This window comes from Myiozetetes cayanensis, unplaced genomic scaffold (assembly GCF_022539395.1).
Source record: "Myiozetetes cayanensis isolate MyiCay16 unplaced genomic scaffold, myiCay2020 scf1, whole genome shotgun sequence".
NCBI lineage: Eukaryota > Metazoa > Chordata > Aves > Passeriformes > Tyrannidae > Myiozetetes > Myiozetetes cayanensis.
In genome coordinates, this window is record NW_026086604.1 from 128071355 (window position 1) to 128087503 (window position 16149).

Consider the following 16149-nt stretch of genomic DNA (forward strand, 5'->3'; position numbering starts at 1 on the left):
TGTAGATTCTTACAATTTCTTCTTTAAAAGCTTTGCAATTCACCTTTAACACTGAAAGTCCTTAGGCCTTAATACCTTATGATGTGCTTAGTTACACACTCCAGCAAACGATTAAACATTTAAAGAAACAATCAAACCACACACAGCATTTTAATATAATGGAAGCAAGAAGTAACAAGGGCTCTGGATAAATTGCATAAGCAAATAATAACAAAATAAGAAAGAATTATATTTTACAATACATTAGCTACTCAGCAGCAACAGTTCTGGTGAACAAAGAACATGAAACAAATGAAGGTTATTGGAAGTCCCTCAAAGGACATTCTGTCTGATTGTTCTTCCTTCCTTGCATTTTCAAAATAACTCACAGAAATAGTATTTATGATTATAAAGGAAAATATAATCTGCAGTCTATTGGCTAAAAATAAAGGTTTAATTTATATTGCATCAGTAAATATATATGCTTAAGACAAATGAAAGGAATCTTCTTTCAGAGAAACACAAGAAAAACCAACTTCCACCACTGAACTGAGGCAGCAATTCATGAGAATTGCCACCAGAGGTCAGGATTAAATTTATGAAATCTCTGTACCCTGTTCAATGTTCCTTAGTGCTTGGAAGACCTGAAATTATACCTCAGAAATAGCAGTAATAATATATGATGTGTAACTACTTACAACATTAACTGCAGAGATTTCCCTTTATATATGCTCAGCATAAATCAATACATATTGTTCAATCACTGGAAAGCATAGAAAATTCCTTAGTGCATAAAAATAACATAACCTATTACATATGGGCAAGCAGACTTCTGCTTAAACAATTGTTTGATTTGGTAGTAGAAGCATACAGAAGAATCTAGAATGGACTAAAAATTTTACCTTGTGTTTTCTTCCCTTCCCCCCTTCTTTTACATTTTGGACACCTGATTCCTTCAGAAAAATTAATATTTAGACCTCTGACACTGCCTGTCAATGTTCTTAGCTCTCCTCAATCTTCTAGTTATGTCACAAATGACTATATGAAACCTAGCTAAAATTAGAAATTAGGTCAACCTGGAAAAATGAATTTCAGTGTATTTGGGGGGGGGGTAGGGTTTTTTATACTTGGTAAAAAAGGCCATTTTCAGTTTGTGATGAAAATAATGACAATCCTATAATATAACTAACGTTAGTAGCTTCTGAAGACAACAACTGATGGCTTTTTTAAAATATCATGGCTTGATACATTTTTCTATATATTAATAGCACAGCAACAGGGTTTTTTATGTAGTATTTAAGGTACAGAATTTCACTAAAATTAAAAAAAAAACACAAAAACAACAACTTTGTAGACTTCATATTAACCATCTTTTCAGAGCTATACTTTGCAAACTGGGAAGAGAGGCAATAAGAGAAAAAAAACCCAGGTGGAAAAGTCTTTCAGTTATACTATAAAATTGAGGCATACAGAAAATGTATGGGGGAAACTCTACCTTACACAGTTGTAAAACCCCCAAAAATCCTACCTGTTGGAAAAATCCTAAGTACCCTTGGTTCTGAGTTTAGACCATAACCATAAATAGATAACCACCATTATAATTCAATTTAAGACTAGGTGTTATGCTTGCTCAAACTGAGTAATTTGTCCCAAAAGACAAACTCGTATGAAAGATTTACCAGTCTTCACTTTGGTGAGCACCTTGATCATGTATGCATTAGAAAAGTGGCAGAACAAAACAGAACAAGAGACTGTATTTACAATGAATTTCCTTCAAGACAAGAAGTCTTATATACACATACATCGGTTCCTTCAGTTTTGCTTAGACAACTGTTTTGGCTTATAACTGTGTATCTGATAAGTCTCCTAAAGAGGGAAATACTTATCACTAAATTGAATCCAATTCTTCAAGAGAAGGGGCTGAAGAGTTAAAAACACCTGACTTACTTTATCAACAACAACAAAACAATTTATGACTTATTTCAATTTGAAGCATGTCAACATCAATTTCAATTAATTTCTGGCAAAAAACACTGAAAATAATACAGATGTTCTAATCAATCAGGACATGGATCAACAGGCCTCTTTCTACAAATGTGTGTTTTATTATAATTTTGTAAAGACAGTTTAAAGAAAGATAAGCTCAAGATTTTATACAACTTCATAATTACATTGTTACAGACAAAAATTAACTTACTCTCATCAACTGAAAAGGCTTCAGATCATTTTATTTACAACGTGGCCATAAATGTAAGCAGAGCTTTTAATAATAAAAGTAACACTACAGTTGATAGGAAACATAATGAGAATTCAGTTCCTAAAATATATGCATTCCTAAACATGTCATCTCCCCATTTAAGATTCCAATAAATTGTAATGAGCTGGAATTAAAAAGAACTTATTAAGATAGCAACTCTGACTGCTGGAGTTTGTTCTTCACCAAATCCAGTACTGTGTTACTATTCACAAGTTTCCTGTGTCTATTTATGCCTTAGAAAACAACTCTCAGAGAAGTAAAAAGTAGTTTTGCAGGAATGAAGAGTGCCTATAAATGCAATCTGTCATGGAATGTTTAAGGAAACCTGCAATTTTTAAAAGGAACATTCAGAAGGCAGTCTGACTGCAATCCTATTGTCTTGAGTATCTGAAAAATTGCTCCGTAATATCCACTGCAGCTACCTACAGAAACCTTCGAAGACTGAAGCAGGGTAAAGTTAAGTGTTTAGCTGTGAAAGCCTAATTTTAAAATGAGAGCTTTGAATTTAACTGATACTAAACCCAAAACACTAAAATGGGAAACATATCCACAAGTACCACGAGGCATTATATACCAGATCTTTTCTTTATCCTGTCACCTCATGCAAAGATGTGTTTTCTCGAGCTTTTACAATCAGGCTCCAACACTGCTTCCTACCACCTCCTAAGTGATCAAACTTTCACAGTCATATTTCATTATATATGTAATATGTCTTACTTGTAAAAATACATACACGAACACCAATGACATGGTCAACTGTTTTCAAGGGTTCATTCTTCACATACTGCAAATTCCACATAAAAGTAATCACATACCACAGTGATGCATATTCTGAAAAGGTGCCGTAAGGTCACAGCAGTTGTTCAAAAGCGTGTCTGCTACACTCAATGGCAAACTGTGTGCACATACTAGCCCTATCACCCTACTGTACAGAAAGCAAAGTCAGATTCTTTTTGTTCTTTGCTACTTGAATTCCTTGGACAAAATAAACCACATTTTATCTATGAAAAGTACAAAATCTTAAATTGGATTTTTCTTCCCCCAGGTAAACTTTGTTTTAAGCCCTTGAACCTACCCCTCAACAAAAATCTTTTGTTTACAGCAATTCCAAAAGTGCCAATCTCAGATGTGTTTTTTTTTTTAAAATTTGCATTGCAAAAAACATGCCACAGGAATGAATGCAATTGATCAGACCAAGGGTCCCCATGTTTCAGTCCTCTGTATTTGAAAGTAACCAATAATGAATGTGAGGGAACATTTCACTAGTACTCCCAAGTGCCTCCTACCAATGCACCAGAAGAAAGTGAGGGTGCTTATAAACAAGGGCAGGAGGAAGAAGTGGGTGAGAAAGAGCCAAACTGAAGAACAGAGGGACAGGGAAAGCATTCAACTAAAGGTCAAGACCAACTCTAATAAGGAAACTTTAACTGGGATTTGATGAGAGAGGTTGGAAAGAAAAGGTATTCATTTCATCTTATGACAAGTTGAGCTGAATGTTAGGAGGATCCCAACTTAAGATAGGGAACGAAAGAGAACAGGTTTTCAAGGGAGAGGGATAAAAAATATTGAAATAAGAAAGAAGGAAGAACAATGCTTGGAGCAAGCTGGAAAGGCTGGAAAAGAAACTAGGCTTTGGAATGACTGAGGAAGGCAAAGAAAGAATAGAAAAAGGCTGCAAAGACAGAACTAAGAAACCAAGCATGGAATAAAAGGAGATGGGCAAGGGAAGGTGAAAAGATTGAAAGGAGTCATTACAGATAGGGAAAAATTTACAAAAAAACTAGGGGATACAAAACAGATATGGATTTGATCAAGAGAATAGGTTGGAAGGAGGAGCAAGTGAAGATAGGTCATTTGTTGGGAAAGAAGGTGTGCCCATTTTCAGGGCACACCTGAACTGCCCACTGCAGTGATGATTTTCCTTTTGCACCATGCAGGGTGACAGGTCAGGGACACACTGTCTGCTGTGTATATTCCATAGGCTTCCCAGTAAGCAGTTATAATACTAGCATGAAACAAATAGTTATTCTAATGCATAGTCATCTTCTCTTATAAAAGGCTAAATCAAGAGAGGAGCAAAGCATTCTAAACCAAATATACTTCAACAGTGACACTCATTTGATTACTTCATCCCCTCTTACTTGTTGCTAAGCTTAAGATTCTGGGTTGTGTTTTAAAGTATTTAGCATAGAGATCTGCAAAACAAAACCCTGATTGTCCCTACAGACAGTGACTGAGACATGAAAATTATTATTTTTTTTTTAAACTAGAAACAATGTTTCCTGTATTCAGATATTCCATGGCTATTTCTTGCAAGCATGTTACTGATTGCCATTTGTGCATGAGGCAGTTTACTCCTTACAAACAAACTGTTTTATCTGACAGGACCAAAGTTCCATATACGCCACTACCCTTCAATGGGTATCATCAAGAGAGGAGCTGTAGATGCCTGTGTGTGGTGGGCTGACCCTGGCTAGAGCTAAGCCCTCCCTCACAGTCACTCACTCCCCCACCAGTGGGATGGAGGAGAGAATTGGAAGGCAAAAAGCAACAAAAATTCATGAAATGAGATAAAGACAGCTTAATAAGTGAAAGAAAACAAAACATCCAAACAAATGATGATGCAAAGGCATTCACTCACCACCTCCCACCAGCAGACTGACGCTCAGCCAGTCATTGAGCAAGGGCTGCTTTGAATCTCATTTAAACATAATTGACTTGTTAAATAGTTTCCCACAGAAAATTAGTAGAAATTATGCACAGCCACTACTCCAATGGCAATACAAAGTATTAATACAACCTTAAGGATGACATTGTTACAACAGTTTATGTATCTACTGCATTATTCATTATAGTAGTCATCCCATTATGTAGTTGACATAATGCTTGCTTTAATGGTACATTAATCATACCAGTAATAACAGCTTTGTCTATAATATCACATCTGCTCTTTCTTTCCTTCCCTTTTTGAAAAACTATGCACAGCATTGCTGTAAACATGTCATAGAAAAGGTCAAAAGAAAAGTTAGGAAAACCATTACTTCAGTCTTACCTCAGAACTGTAATCTTCTACTGTGGTAGAAATTTCACTTTCCGGCTAAAATAAAATATAATAGAATAAAATATTAAAATAGTTACAATTAAGGCACTCTAAACAAGATGTTTTCCATCTATTTCTGAGAATATACAGTATTTGAAAATATTAATGTGTACATGAATTTGATAAGAGTATATATATGTAGTGAAGGATACCATAACTTCCTTGAAATTCCAGCTTTAAAAAAGTAGCTTAGCTGTTGAACTGTGATCATGGAAACATTTTAAACCACATGACAAAATCTTCAAACAACCTACAGATACTAAATATCATTTCAGAAATGTAACAATTTTTTGGGCTTTGTTTTTGATTTTTAGAAAAGAAATAGAGAGTGTGATGAAAAGGACTTGTCTCTGACGGATCGATTTTATCTACAGAGGAACTTTGCTGGCTTAAGAACACAATTATATATAGAATGCCATTTTCATACATGCATGACTTTTGATGTTGACTAGAATTTTAAAACAAACACTCATATTACCCTTCAGCTTCCATGGAAACCAAGGAAAGCTAAAAGGACAAAGACTCAAATCTTGTGATCTAATGAATTAGAGGAATTAAAGGAACAAAGCCTTTAAAAACTAAGCATAAACATGCCAAGGTAGATGCCTGAATTAAATACAGTATATCTTGATGAACTACATAAAATGTATCAGGTTTGAGAACCAAAATATTAGTAGGAAAATATGCAAATTATTTATATAAGGTACACTACAATAAGTACACTTTCGAACTCAAAAAGGAAAGCTTTGAGTGAAATGAAGTGTACATAATAGGCTTTTCCAAAATTCACTTGGCATGTTAGCCAGCCTCACACAAAATCAGTCTCAATTTTGTATTGAATTCTGTCAGGTTTTTTTTCAAAGGAATACAGTAAGTTTTGCATCAGTAGTCATAAGCAAAATCCAGAATGTTAACTGTGTTTTGTCTTGTTTTGTTGGTTTTTTTTAAAAGAAATCTGCCACTCAGACCTACTGGAGAGCTCTGCACTTTTTACAACCCTAACACTGATTGTACATATTTTGAAATTTGATATGTAGCTTCAAAATGTAATTAACCCAAAAAAGGGTATTACTTTATGTATTTTATGTAGCATAAAACTAACTTAAAATATTAATGTGGAAGTTGAAAATTCACACAGCACATAGAATTTAAAAAAAATAAAAGGTCTACCTTAAAAAAAAGCCACAAACTGAAACAGAAATAAAAATTATGTTTTAAAACTCTAGGGTGTTTCTAAAGTGTTTCTGCAATGTAATACAAAATTATTATTTTAAAATTAATGTTTATATAAATATATTTTAATTCCTATTATATTTATATGAATATTCATGTGTATATGCATCTATACACCTACAAAAGATTTACATCTTGTTTGTTGTCCTCAATCTAGGACAAAATCTCCTGGTAGAAACAAAAACAGGAAACCACATTGTTACTTTTTTTCATAACAGAAATAACAAATATATGGTCATTAACATCTTAGAGTTCTTCATGGTTCATTCCAATTCATAAGATTTCCCAAAGAATGACAAAAAGCATTCCTACAGAAGCTCAGAAGTATTCCTATAAATTTACATATTTATCTAGATCTAAGAACTCTTCAAGTCTTTATACAATGCCTGAAATACAGGCACTTCTCCAACATGCAAAAAACCAGGGACAAGTAGTCTAACATCTTATATAGTTTCTCTTTGTAATGCTTTTGAATTATATAAACAGTCTCTTTTTTATAAGAAAGATGACAAATGAATTTTTACATCCTGGGATAAACTCAAACCTAATCATAGGTTAAGATGATAATCATAGTAAAATAATCATAGTAAAAGGCAAAGAAGTTGTAAATTGAAGCTTAGGTGAGAGTGAGAAAATATGATTCTCAAAGGAAGGTGATTACTAAAAATAATTCTCTAATTTTTTCATGGTAATTTGCCCAGACACGATATTTTAAAAAAATTAATATATTGCTGGTCCTTTCTCAATATGAATCTAAACTAAAAACCAAACCAAAACAAAAAGCCCCCCCCATCAAAACCAAAACAAACCAAAGCCAAACAAAAAACCCAAACCCAACCTAAAATAATCTTTTAAAAATTGTCAAAACCCACACAGTCCTCCATCAGTTTAGATGTGCAATATCTGTTAGCAGCATAAATAATCTTTCTAAAATGTTTCCTTCAATCCTGGATGCAGATAGTTTTTTGATTATTAAAATCAAGTATTTTTGCCACACATTAGACTCCAACACTGTAAGACTGCATGCTATTTTTTGCTATGAGAATCTGTAACATTACAAGTAGTCAACGTTTTACAGGCAGTCATCTTGCCCTCCAAGTGGCTATGTTCACCTCCTAAGACCTGACCAACCTAACTTCAAAATCCAGTTTCTTCCACTATTAAGCATATCCATTTTGTAGGTTTCAATTACTTTTCGGTCAACAGAATTAATCAGGTTTTACATAGCTCATCTGTCTGAGCCACAGGGGTCTGGTTTAAAAGAAAATATTTCATATTTAAAAAAATTTAAATATACACACATTGTTAGCAACATGGCATCTTTTGACAGAATAATGCCAAGAAAGCTATTCATCAGTCTTCTCGATGCTTTATGGAATTGGAAATAGGCATTTGTTAGACTCTGACCATTGTTTTGCACATATTCTACCAACTGCATCCCACAATAATTTCCTGATACAAACAGTTACTCTCTTCTGGCCAGAGATTTTAATTCTTTATTGAGTATTTTCTTCACTGGCAATGTGGTTGACAGTTTAGAATACATTAAACAGACATCTCAAAGACTCCTTACAGGCAACTATCTCCATCAACTCTGCAGGTGATACCTTTAATGATAACACTTAAGTATTCAGAAAATTAAAAACCACTTCCATCTGTATATATTCTTCAGAGGAAACACTGCCAACTGATAAAAAAAAAAAGAGTATCAGTCTATGGAATACAGTTTTAGAGCATGGTCAGTTTTAGACTAACTCGTTTCTGTACGCAGCTAAGTATTGCTCAGAAGTCACATTCTTTGGCACTGGGGACACCCTACATTATCACAGGATTCACAAAAGAACTCATATACAAAATTGGCCACACAAGAACTGAAAAATGATTTTTTTGTTTCTTTAGACAACTTCTGTTGTCTATTTTTAGACAATAAAACATTTTGCAAGAATGGACATCCAGTACTAAACTACTTAAACAGCAATGGATGAAGGTATAAGGGCAATAACCAAGACTGAGTAATCATGGAATAGAATTCTACCTGTAGTAAATTACTGATGCTTTTATCACCTCAGTGAAAAATGTTACAAAAATGTAATTGCAAAAGGCTGGGTTCATTCTTGAACTTGTACTAGCCATTGGTAGAAGAAAAGCCAAGTTATTTTGGCTTGGCCATTTTCAGATGGGTCTCTAGCAATTCATAAACTAAGACAACTAAGCCTAATTAAGAGGACTGTGACTAGGAAGTGAGGTAAAGAGAATGTAAATTGAAAATCCCTGTCATGAAACCCTCTCCCTGCATCATCCTTAACTTTATGTGTCTATTATAAACACTCTGAATATGAAGGCCTATTCTTATATATTGCCTCATCATGTCTTTCCTAGTTCCTAATACGAAAACTACTCAATTCAAATTCCCTGGTAATTTATGACCCAAACCAACTTACTATGACCAAATTTAAATTGAGTGTATCTTAGTGGAGATAAATGGCTGCCAAATCTGAATATAATCTGCAGCAACGTACCAGACTTCTCGGTGTATAAAATTCCTGTATCAGAAAACACCACCAGCAGAGAGGTAACCTAAGCATTCAATTAGGTTTCTATTCTTTGGTAACATGGTCTTATAAATGTTTAATGTAAAGTGAAGTACTCTGTAACTCTGCAAAGACCATTCTCAAATACAGGTAGTTTCTGTGTCAGTTAATCTATTATATATTAGTATTGACAGAGATAAAGAAAGGCAGAGGTTGCCTTATGAATCAAAGAAAATTGGCAAGTTACCCTGGCAATCTTCTGGCCAGATGGTGAATGGAAAGATGACTGGCTTCAATCAGAACCATATGTTGCTGAGAATCTACTATCTTCTCTCTTGACACTGACTTTACTACTGAACAGTCTATTTCCAAACATTTGCCTATCTTCACTCATCCATTTCAAAACATTTTTTTTAGGGGATGTCAGATTGTCTGAAGTGACTCGGCTAATATTTACTAGATTTTATGTATCTATTATTTTTTTCAAATCCTCCATCTTATTGTACATCCCAAAATATCTCTTAGTTGCTCTTTGCTTTCATGTTTCTATCATAGGAACACCTTACCCACGTTCACCGCTTACGCCTTTTCTCACTGAGGCATCCTCTCTCTTTCTCCACACTGCTTATGTTTTCTTCTTTCTGTCACTTTTCTTCCTTAGTTCTTCTCAAGACTACCAAGTGTCTCCTTCTTACTGCCTTTCTGTTCCTTCCTCTCAAAATCTCAGGCACTAACAAGTGGAGTACCTTATAGAAATGAAACAATGAGCATGGAGCTGTAAACTCTATCATCTACCTGAGTAAATAGTTAAGCTATTCTTAAACTATTACCAAAAGGATTTGTCCTGTGAAAAACAAAAGACGAGTTACTAATCCAACCTTAGTCAATTAGCTGGTATTCTTCATCACAGAACTTTGAACTTTTCTTTTCTAAGAAGCTTTGTATAATAGCTTTTACTACTCAGGTGACTCAAGGACAATTTTACCGTGACATAAATAAATTTCTTTTGCTTTCCTGGCATTAGGACATTCTCGCAAAGCAGTGTGGTTCAACCATTGTTTCAAGACCTCCCAGAGAGGGTGATTTCAGCAATTATTTACTCTGGAAGTGGCTTTTGCTTTCTTCCATTTTTAACTGCAGAAGTCAAAAAAGAAACAGTCCTAAACCAAAGATTTTCATTGATCCAATTTATTTTCCAGGCTGTGTGTTCTAGATTATTTTTTTTTCCTATATGGAAAAGGACACTGTGGATGTCAACACCAAAACATACTAGGGTGTGACACAATAAATACAAAACCCAAATACAACTCGTACCTCAACATTTTACTGTATTTGCGAGAACAAGACAAAAAGCATTTAGCATGAAATAAAATACTTTAATCAAGGAATACCAACTGGCATTTCTATAGTAAACAAACTGTTCCTCTGACAAAGGATGGAAAACCTAGAGATTACAAATAAGTTCAGATAGAAGGTAAAATGGAATGGCTAAGGACAATGATAGTTCTTCCAGAGTTCTTCCAATTAGATTCTGTAACCAAAGGGAATACAGGGAGATAGAGGAGCCCACCCTTAGGAACAAAGAGGGGCAAAAAAAGGGAAAAGGATGACTGCAGAAAACTAACTTTGCACTCTCTAAACACATTTGTCCTCTCTGAAAAGAAACTGGTCTAACTTCAGAAGGGAAATAAGCTCCCAGAGGATTACCCCTATTTCATTTTGTATTCTTCATATTAAGATAACTATTTTTTATTTGCATTTGGACATGCTAATTCCACTGGGGTATAAAAAGTCATACTAGAAAAACTGCAGGGAGATAAACTTCTACCCACAAACTACCACAAAAGTACGAACTACCACAAAAAAAGCCCAGTCAATATTTTTTAGATAGACAGGCAGTATAGTCAGTTATTCTGAGTATATTTTGTGGTACAGAAAGAACAATTTTAAATATCAATTCCAGCAAAAGATGAAATAAATAAGTGGAATCTAATTTAAGCTAGAAAACGATCCTGCATAATGCTTCCAGTAATCCCGTCTCACTCTTCTTGACACAGCAGCCTGTGAAGATTTAATGTTGGGTGAAAAAGCAAACAGCTCAAAGAAGCTGTCTGTAATTCTCCACTGCAGAGATTAGCCTGAAACTGCCTATTACACTGGCTGCCATTTCAACTAAGCAAGGTCCAATCCAATTACTGTAATACAGGCTCTCTGTCCAAATCATTGCACTTTCAAGAGTAAAACCAGTAAGTTCTGAGATTCACTGAAACTATTTCAGATATTTTCCTCTTCTATTAACACTTCACAGAGACTTCAGCAATCCCCTTCCAACTCCAAAATACCAGTTACTGATTTAACATGAATAAGGAGGCCACAGACCACATTTAACAAATAAAAATGCTCTCCCAATTGGGAGCAGCTGGGTTTTTTTTGTGGAAGTGAATACTATTTTAGAAGTCACTAAGATTAAGTAATTCAAGAGAGCCAAAGCACAAATTTACATGATCACCATGCTTATTCTTTCAAAGCCATATTTTAAAAAAGAAAGAAACAAATCAAAACCCCTGACATAGCAGAAAAATCTGGGCATCTCCATATTTATTTCTTTATTTAAACATAAGATGATAAGTTGTTTTGGGAATAAGACAGACCTCAAAAAATCCATACCCAATCTTAAGAATGTCTCTATGAGTGCAACCTTTAGCAGCTGCAGCACAGATATTTCTTCCATTTCTATCATCATCTGTCTTGTACTGTCTGCATTCAGAGGCCAACATAGGTCACCAGGACCAACCTGATCTAATTAGACCTACTTTGAGCACAGGATCGGACTAGATGACCTTGGAGGTCCCTTCCAACCAAAACTATACTCTGTTTCTCCAACTGTAGTAGAAATATTTATCCTAACAAAGCAAGTACATCAGAAGAGTCCATCAGCAACTTCAAAATATATTTGATTAAGAAAGTTACTTCACTCAGTTGTTGAATTTATGCAGACTGTTACATTATTACAACATTTTTAGGGATTCCCTCTAAACACCTCTCTGCCCTAGCAGTCCTCTCTCTTCAGCTGTAGATAACCTGCTGCATTTCATAAAGTACACCCTTCTCTTTTCCTAGAAGGCAAAAAAGTCCCATCTTGACCTATGAAAATAGTTATTCTGTTATTAAATACTCTTAAAAAATTCATTACCTCCTCCAGGAAAATCTGTGAGTTGAACAGACAGTTTTATTGACTTACTATAAACCGTTTTGAAGACCTAACACGACCTTTCTAAGAAATAAAAGCTACTTATTAAAGGCATATATCCATAAGGTTCAAAATATTTAGTGTGCTGATATATGGTAGGCTTAAAACTGTAAAATAAATGAAACAGCTACAAGTTTTTATTTGCATGTGTGATTTAGTCTGTCTGCCCCTCCACTAAGTTAAGCTTTTTCTAAAATAAAAACGCAAAAAAATTTCAAAAAGTGTAATTCCTCTGTTAGTCCTCAGTTGCTTGAAATTAACTAATGGAGATGGAATGGTCTATCCTAGTATAGGACAGGCAAGTCAAAATGCAGAGCATTCATCCAGACCATATCTCTCAGAAAAGACTGCATTCACCTGGAAAGAGCAGGGAATCTGCATTGAGATGCTTGTTCAGAACGCCACGTCGTTTTAGAGGCAACGGTTTCACAAGTGGACTAAGCTATTCTGTCAATAACATCAGCATCTCTTGTTCCTTGTATCTGGAACAACAGTGTGTGAATTCATGCCCACTCAGAACTGAACTGGACTGCCAGTGTATGCCTCGTAGAGCGCCTTACAGACTTCCCAGAGCGTGTACTTTCAGCCACTAGCAATCAGGATTATATTTCATTAAGTAGTAAGAGTAACTGTTTATCAGTCTCTTAAGCCATTCTAAGCAGTGTTTTCCAGATTCACTCCTTTGCCTCATTAATCAAAGTGACTCAAATTGTGAATACAAGAAGTTTAGTTTTGCGTTTTGCTGCAGCCGTAAGTGCAGTGATCAAAAATCCACTGCAATTTGCAAATTTAAATAAAACGAAATTAATTTATGCACATTTAAGGAGTACCAGCAGTACCAACACACTTTCCATAACCTACAGTAGACTGACTACAATAAAAAAATGACTGCCAGCAGGAAGCTACAAAGTGCTCTGAACCTACTAAGGTCAGAGAGAAGAGGCAAGGAAATAATGTCTAAAATCTCATCCAACTCCTTTATTCTCACTCTCAAAATTAATGGGTTATTTTACACCCCCCCCAAAAGTGACTTTTTATAGCTCAAAACAAACTTACCTCAATGGTGTAAGCCTGGCTATGTTTGATAATTTCTCCACTATGCAAAGTCCTGATAATAGCAAAGTCAGCAGTAGCAGCTGCTGCTCCCCTTCGGCTGCTGCACGTGGAGATTTCATCACCTCGAGATCGCTCAGTTTCAATCCCATCTTGTATTGATTCTTCATCTTTGATGTTTGCTGCTTTCTTCTTCTTTTTCTGCTTCTTTGATCCATTTTGACCATCAGTTTGCGCCTTCCGCTGCCTAAACTGGGCAAGCTGAACAGAAGACACAATCTTGTTAAAGGTGAAAGTTTTCCTCTTATCAGTAATGAAATCCTCTATAAAGGCTTACCCACTATTCTACATAAAGCTTCAAACTAATCACTACTGCAAACAAGTTGGAAGTTAATGCTGCATATGTAAGACATTGTTTTTCCATTTATATGGTTTGCTTTGAATATCTTAAATGTAAACCAACAATCTATTAATGAATTCCCTCTTAGTTTCATACTAATAAGTTACTATTACACAGACTGATACCTAGAAATCAAAACGTTCAAAGGTAAAAGTTCAAATGTCATTATAAAGAACAAATGTAATGAAATAACTTCTGATCTCATCTTTCAATTTTATACTAACCTGAAAATTAATTTACAGAAATTCTTTTTAATTTTTATTCCAGAGGCAGACAAAAGCAAACCTCTCCTCCAGCAAGTATCACATTAAGTTTTTTTTCCAAAAGTTATAACTCAAAAAGCAGATCAAGTTGCTGAAAACATCATAAAGAAACATCAAAATAGCAAAGTACATAATGAGGGAATAGTCCAAAACCAAACAGTGAGTAGATTACAAGACATACTACCTTGTAGCAAAACATGCTGAAGAACGAGAAGTCACAGGTGAGCCAGGCACACAGTTTAAAAACCAATTAGTATGTAAGCTATTCAAATACTGTAAGACATTGCCTTTTGAAGAGCTTATCACTTTTAATCACTTTACAGTGGTTTACACAAGAAAATCCATTTAAAATATTTTTTCTTAACAAGAACAGAATTTCCATTCAAATAAGAAAAACAAGCATGTCAGGTTTTACCAATTAACATTCAAAATTAAATAGAGTCTATCAATATAACCTGAAAACAAGAATCATTACTTTCCAACTGAAGAATCCGAGATAAGGTGTTACAATATGTTTTATAAATGTATCCCCAATGTAAAGCACAGAAAAAAGACCCTAAAGCTTTAAACATCAACTTATAGCCAAATATCATGGGGTTTTTTTAAAATATGCTGCAATTTTACTAAAAATATATAGAAAAGATAGCATGTTTGCTCCTGATATTCACCAGTCGAGAAAGCCAGGTTTCCATCCAGCTTCTTCAGGGACACACAGCTCAAGCAGGACACAAAGATCCCCTTTCCCAGTCTCCGTTCGGTTACAGGGCAAGCCGTCACTTGAAGGGCTCTCTGGTTCTCATCTGGCCCCAAGAGAGCTGAGAAGCCCCAATCCAAATAAATACATCACTGACAGATCTGTTTTGTCTTGTGGCTGGTTTATGCTTTTGTCCCTTTATTTGTATTTCTTTGTGGGCTTCTTCAGCCTCCTCTTCCTTTTGTACGACTGACAGCTTGGCATATGGCTCCTGCTCTGTTTACAGGAGGAGGACCTGAAGACTTGCTGAGCCAAATATGCTCACCTAAGAATTAAATACTTACCTCCTCCCTACTACTTCTCTAATTAGTTCAACTTCATGATTTTTTTTCTATTTTTAGAATAAGCATCTTACATTATTTCATAAAAAAATCTATTAAATCCAAACATTCTGAACAGGAAAAGAAAGGACAGTCTCCTCCTACTTCAGAGTTTAAGAGAAACAAACAAAAACAATCAATCAACCAACTAAAAAACCCCCAAACCCAACTACACAGAGATTCAGCTTCTCAAAAATGGGAAGGGTGAAGGTCTCAGTTGTCTCCTCAGGACACTACTACATTCTTCTAAAACTGTTAAATTTATCTCAATAAAATATTTTCAAGCAGAATTTGTTCAAATGCCCAAAGACAGAAAGCAGACAACCTGACTTCAAGTGTAACTACAGACAGATTTTGCTTTTTTTATTTTTTATTTTTAAATAATGAATTACGTGTAGGGCCACTGGTCAAGAACTCTCTTCCCAACTTGATTGAAACCTTCTGTAATGGAAGTTAAGTTGGCTTTTTTAAAGCAGCTTTACAGTCTTTATTTGTCTACAAAATTAGATGTGTAGCCCAAGGACAAGTGAATTACTCCTTGTCCCTCCTTAAGTATTTTGCATATTTTAAGTGAGGCATCTGGGCATGCCAGATTTCTCTCTTTTCAAAATTAAGTTGTCAACTTTCACTTCTTCAGAACTAGCAAATTAAAATTTACCATGGCAGTTAGAAGCAGACCTTGTTTTTTTTCTGTTTAAACACTGATGAAGACGGGCACATATGAACGATAAATGCACGGGAGAATGAAAATATTACATTTTTGTATTACACAGGTTCTCAACTTCTGCATGAGGATCTACAACTTTGGAAATAACTGCACTACTGGTGATGGATGCAGGCACAAATCGTAGCACTTTTTACCCCACATGTTCAAGTATACACAAAACTATTCAGCTACTAAAAGGTAACTTTAAATTCACATTTTTAATTAAATTTTTAAAAGTAGAAACGAGAAAAGTGGCACAACAAAAAGCTACACTGATTAAATACACCCTGTGATGCTCACACC

The 16149-nt window shown here is 34.9% G+C and overlaps 1 protein-coding gene across 6 annotated transcripts in view; it reads right to left on the reverse strand.

Annotated features, from left to right (window-relative positions):
• Positions 1-16149, reverse strand: part of AKAP9 (A-kinase anchoring protein 9) — a 112467-nt gene that overhangs the window by 73132 nt on the left and 23186 nt on the right. For all 6 annotated transcript variants that reach the window (XM_050333706.1, XM_050333698.1, XM_050333737.1 and 3 more), the window contains exons 2-3: positions 13407-13664; positions 5289-5333 (exon numbers count right to left, since the gene is read on the reverse strand). In XM_050333706.1, coding sequence (XP_050189663.1) covers positions 5289-5333; positions 13407-13664 — 303 coding nt within the window. The remainder of the gene's footprint in view (positions 1-5288; positions 5334-13406; positions 13665-16149) is intronic.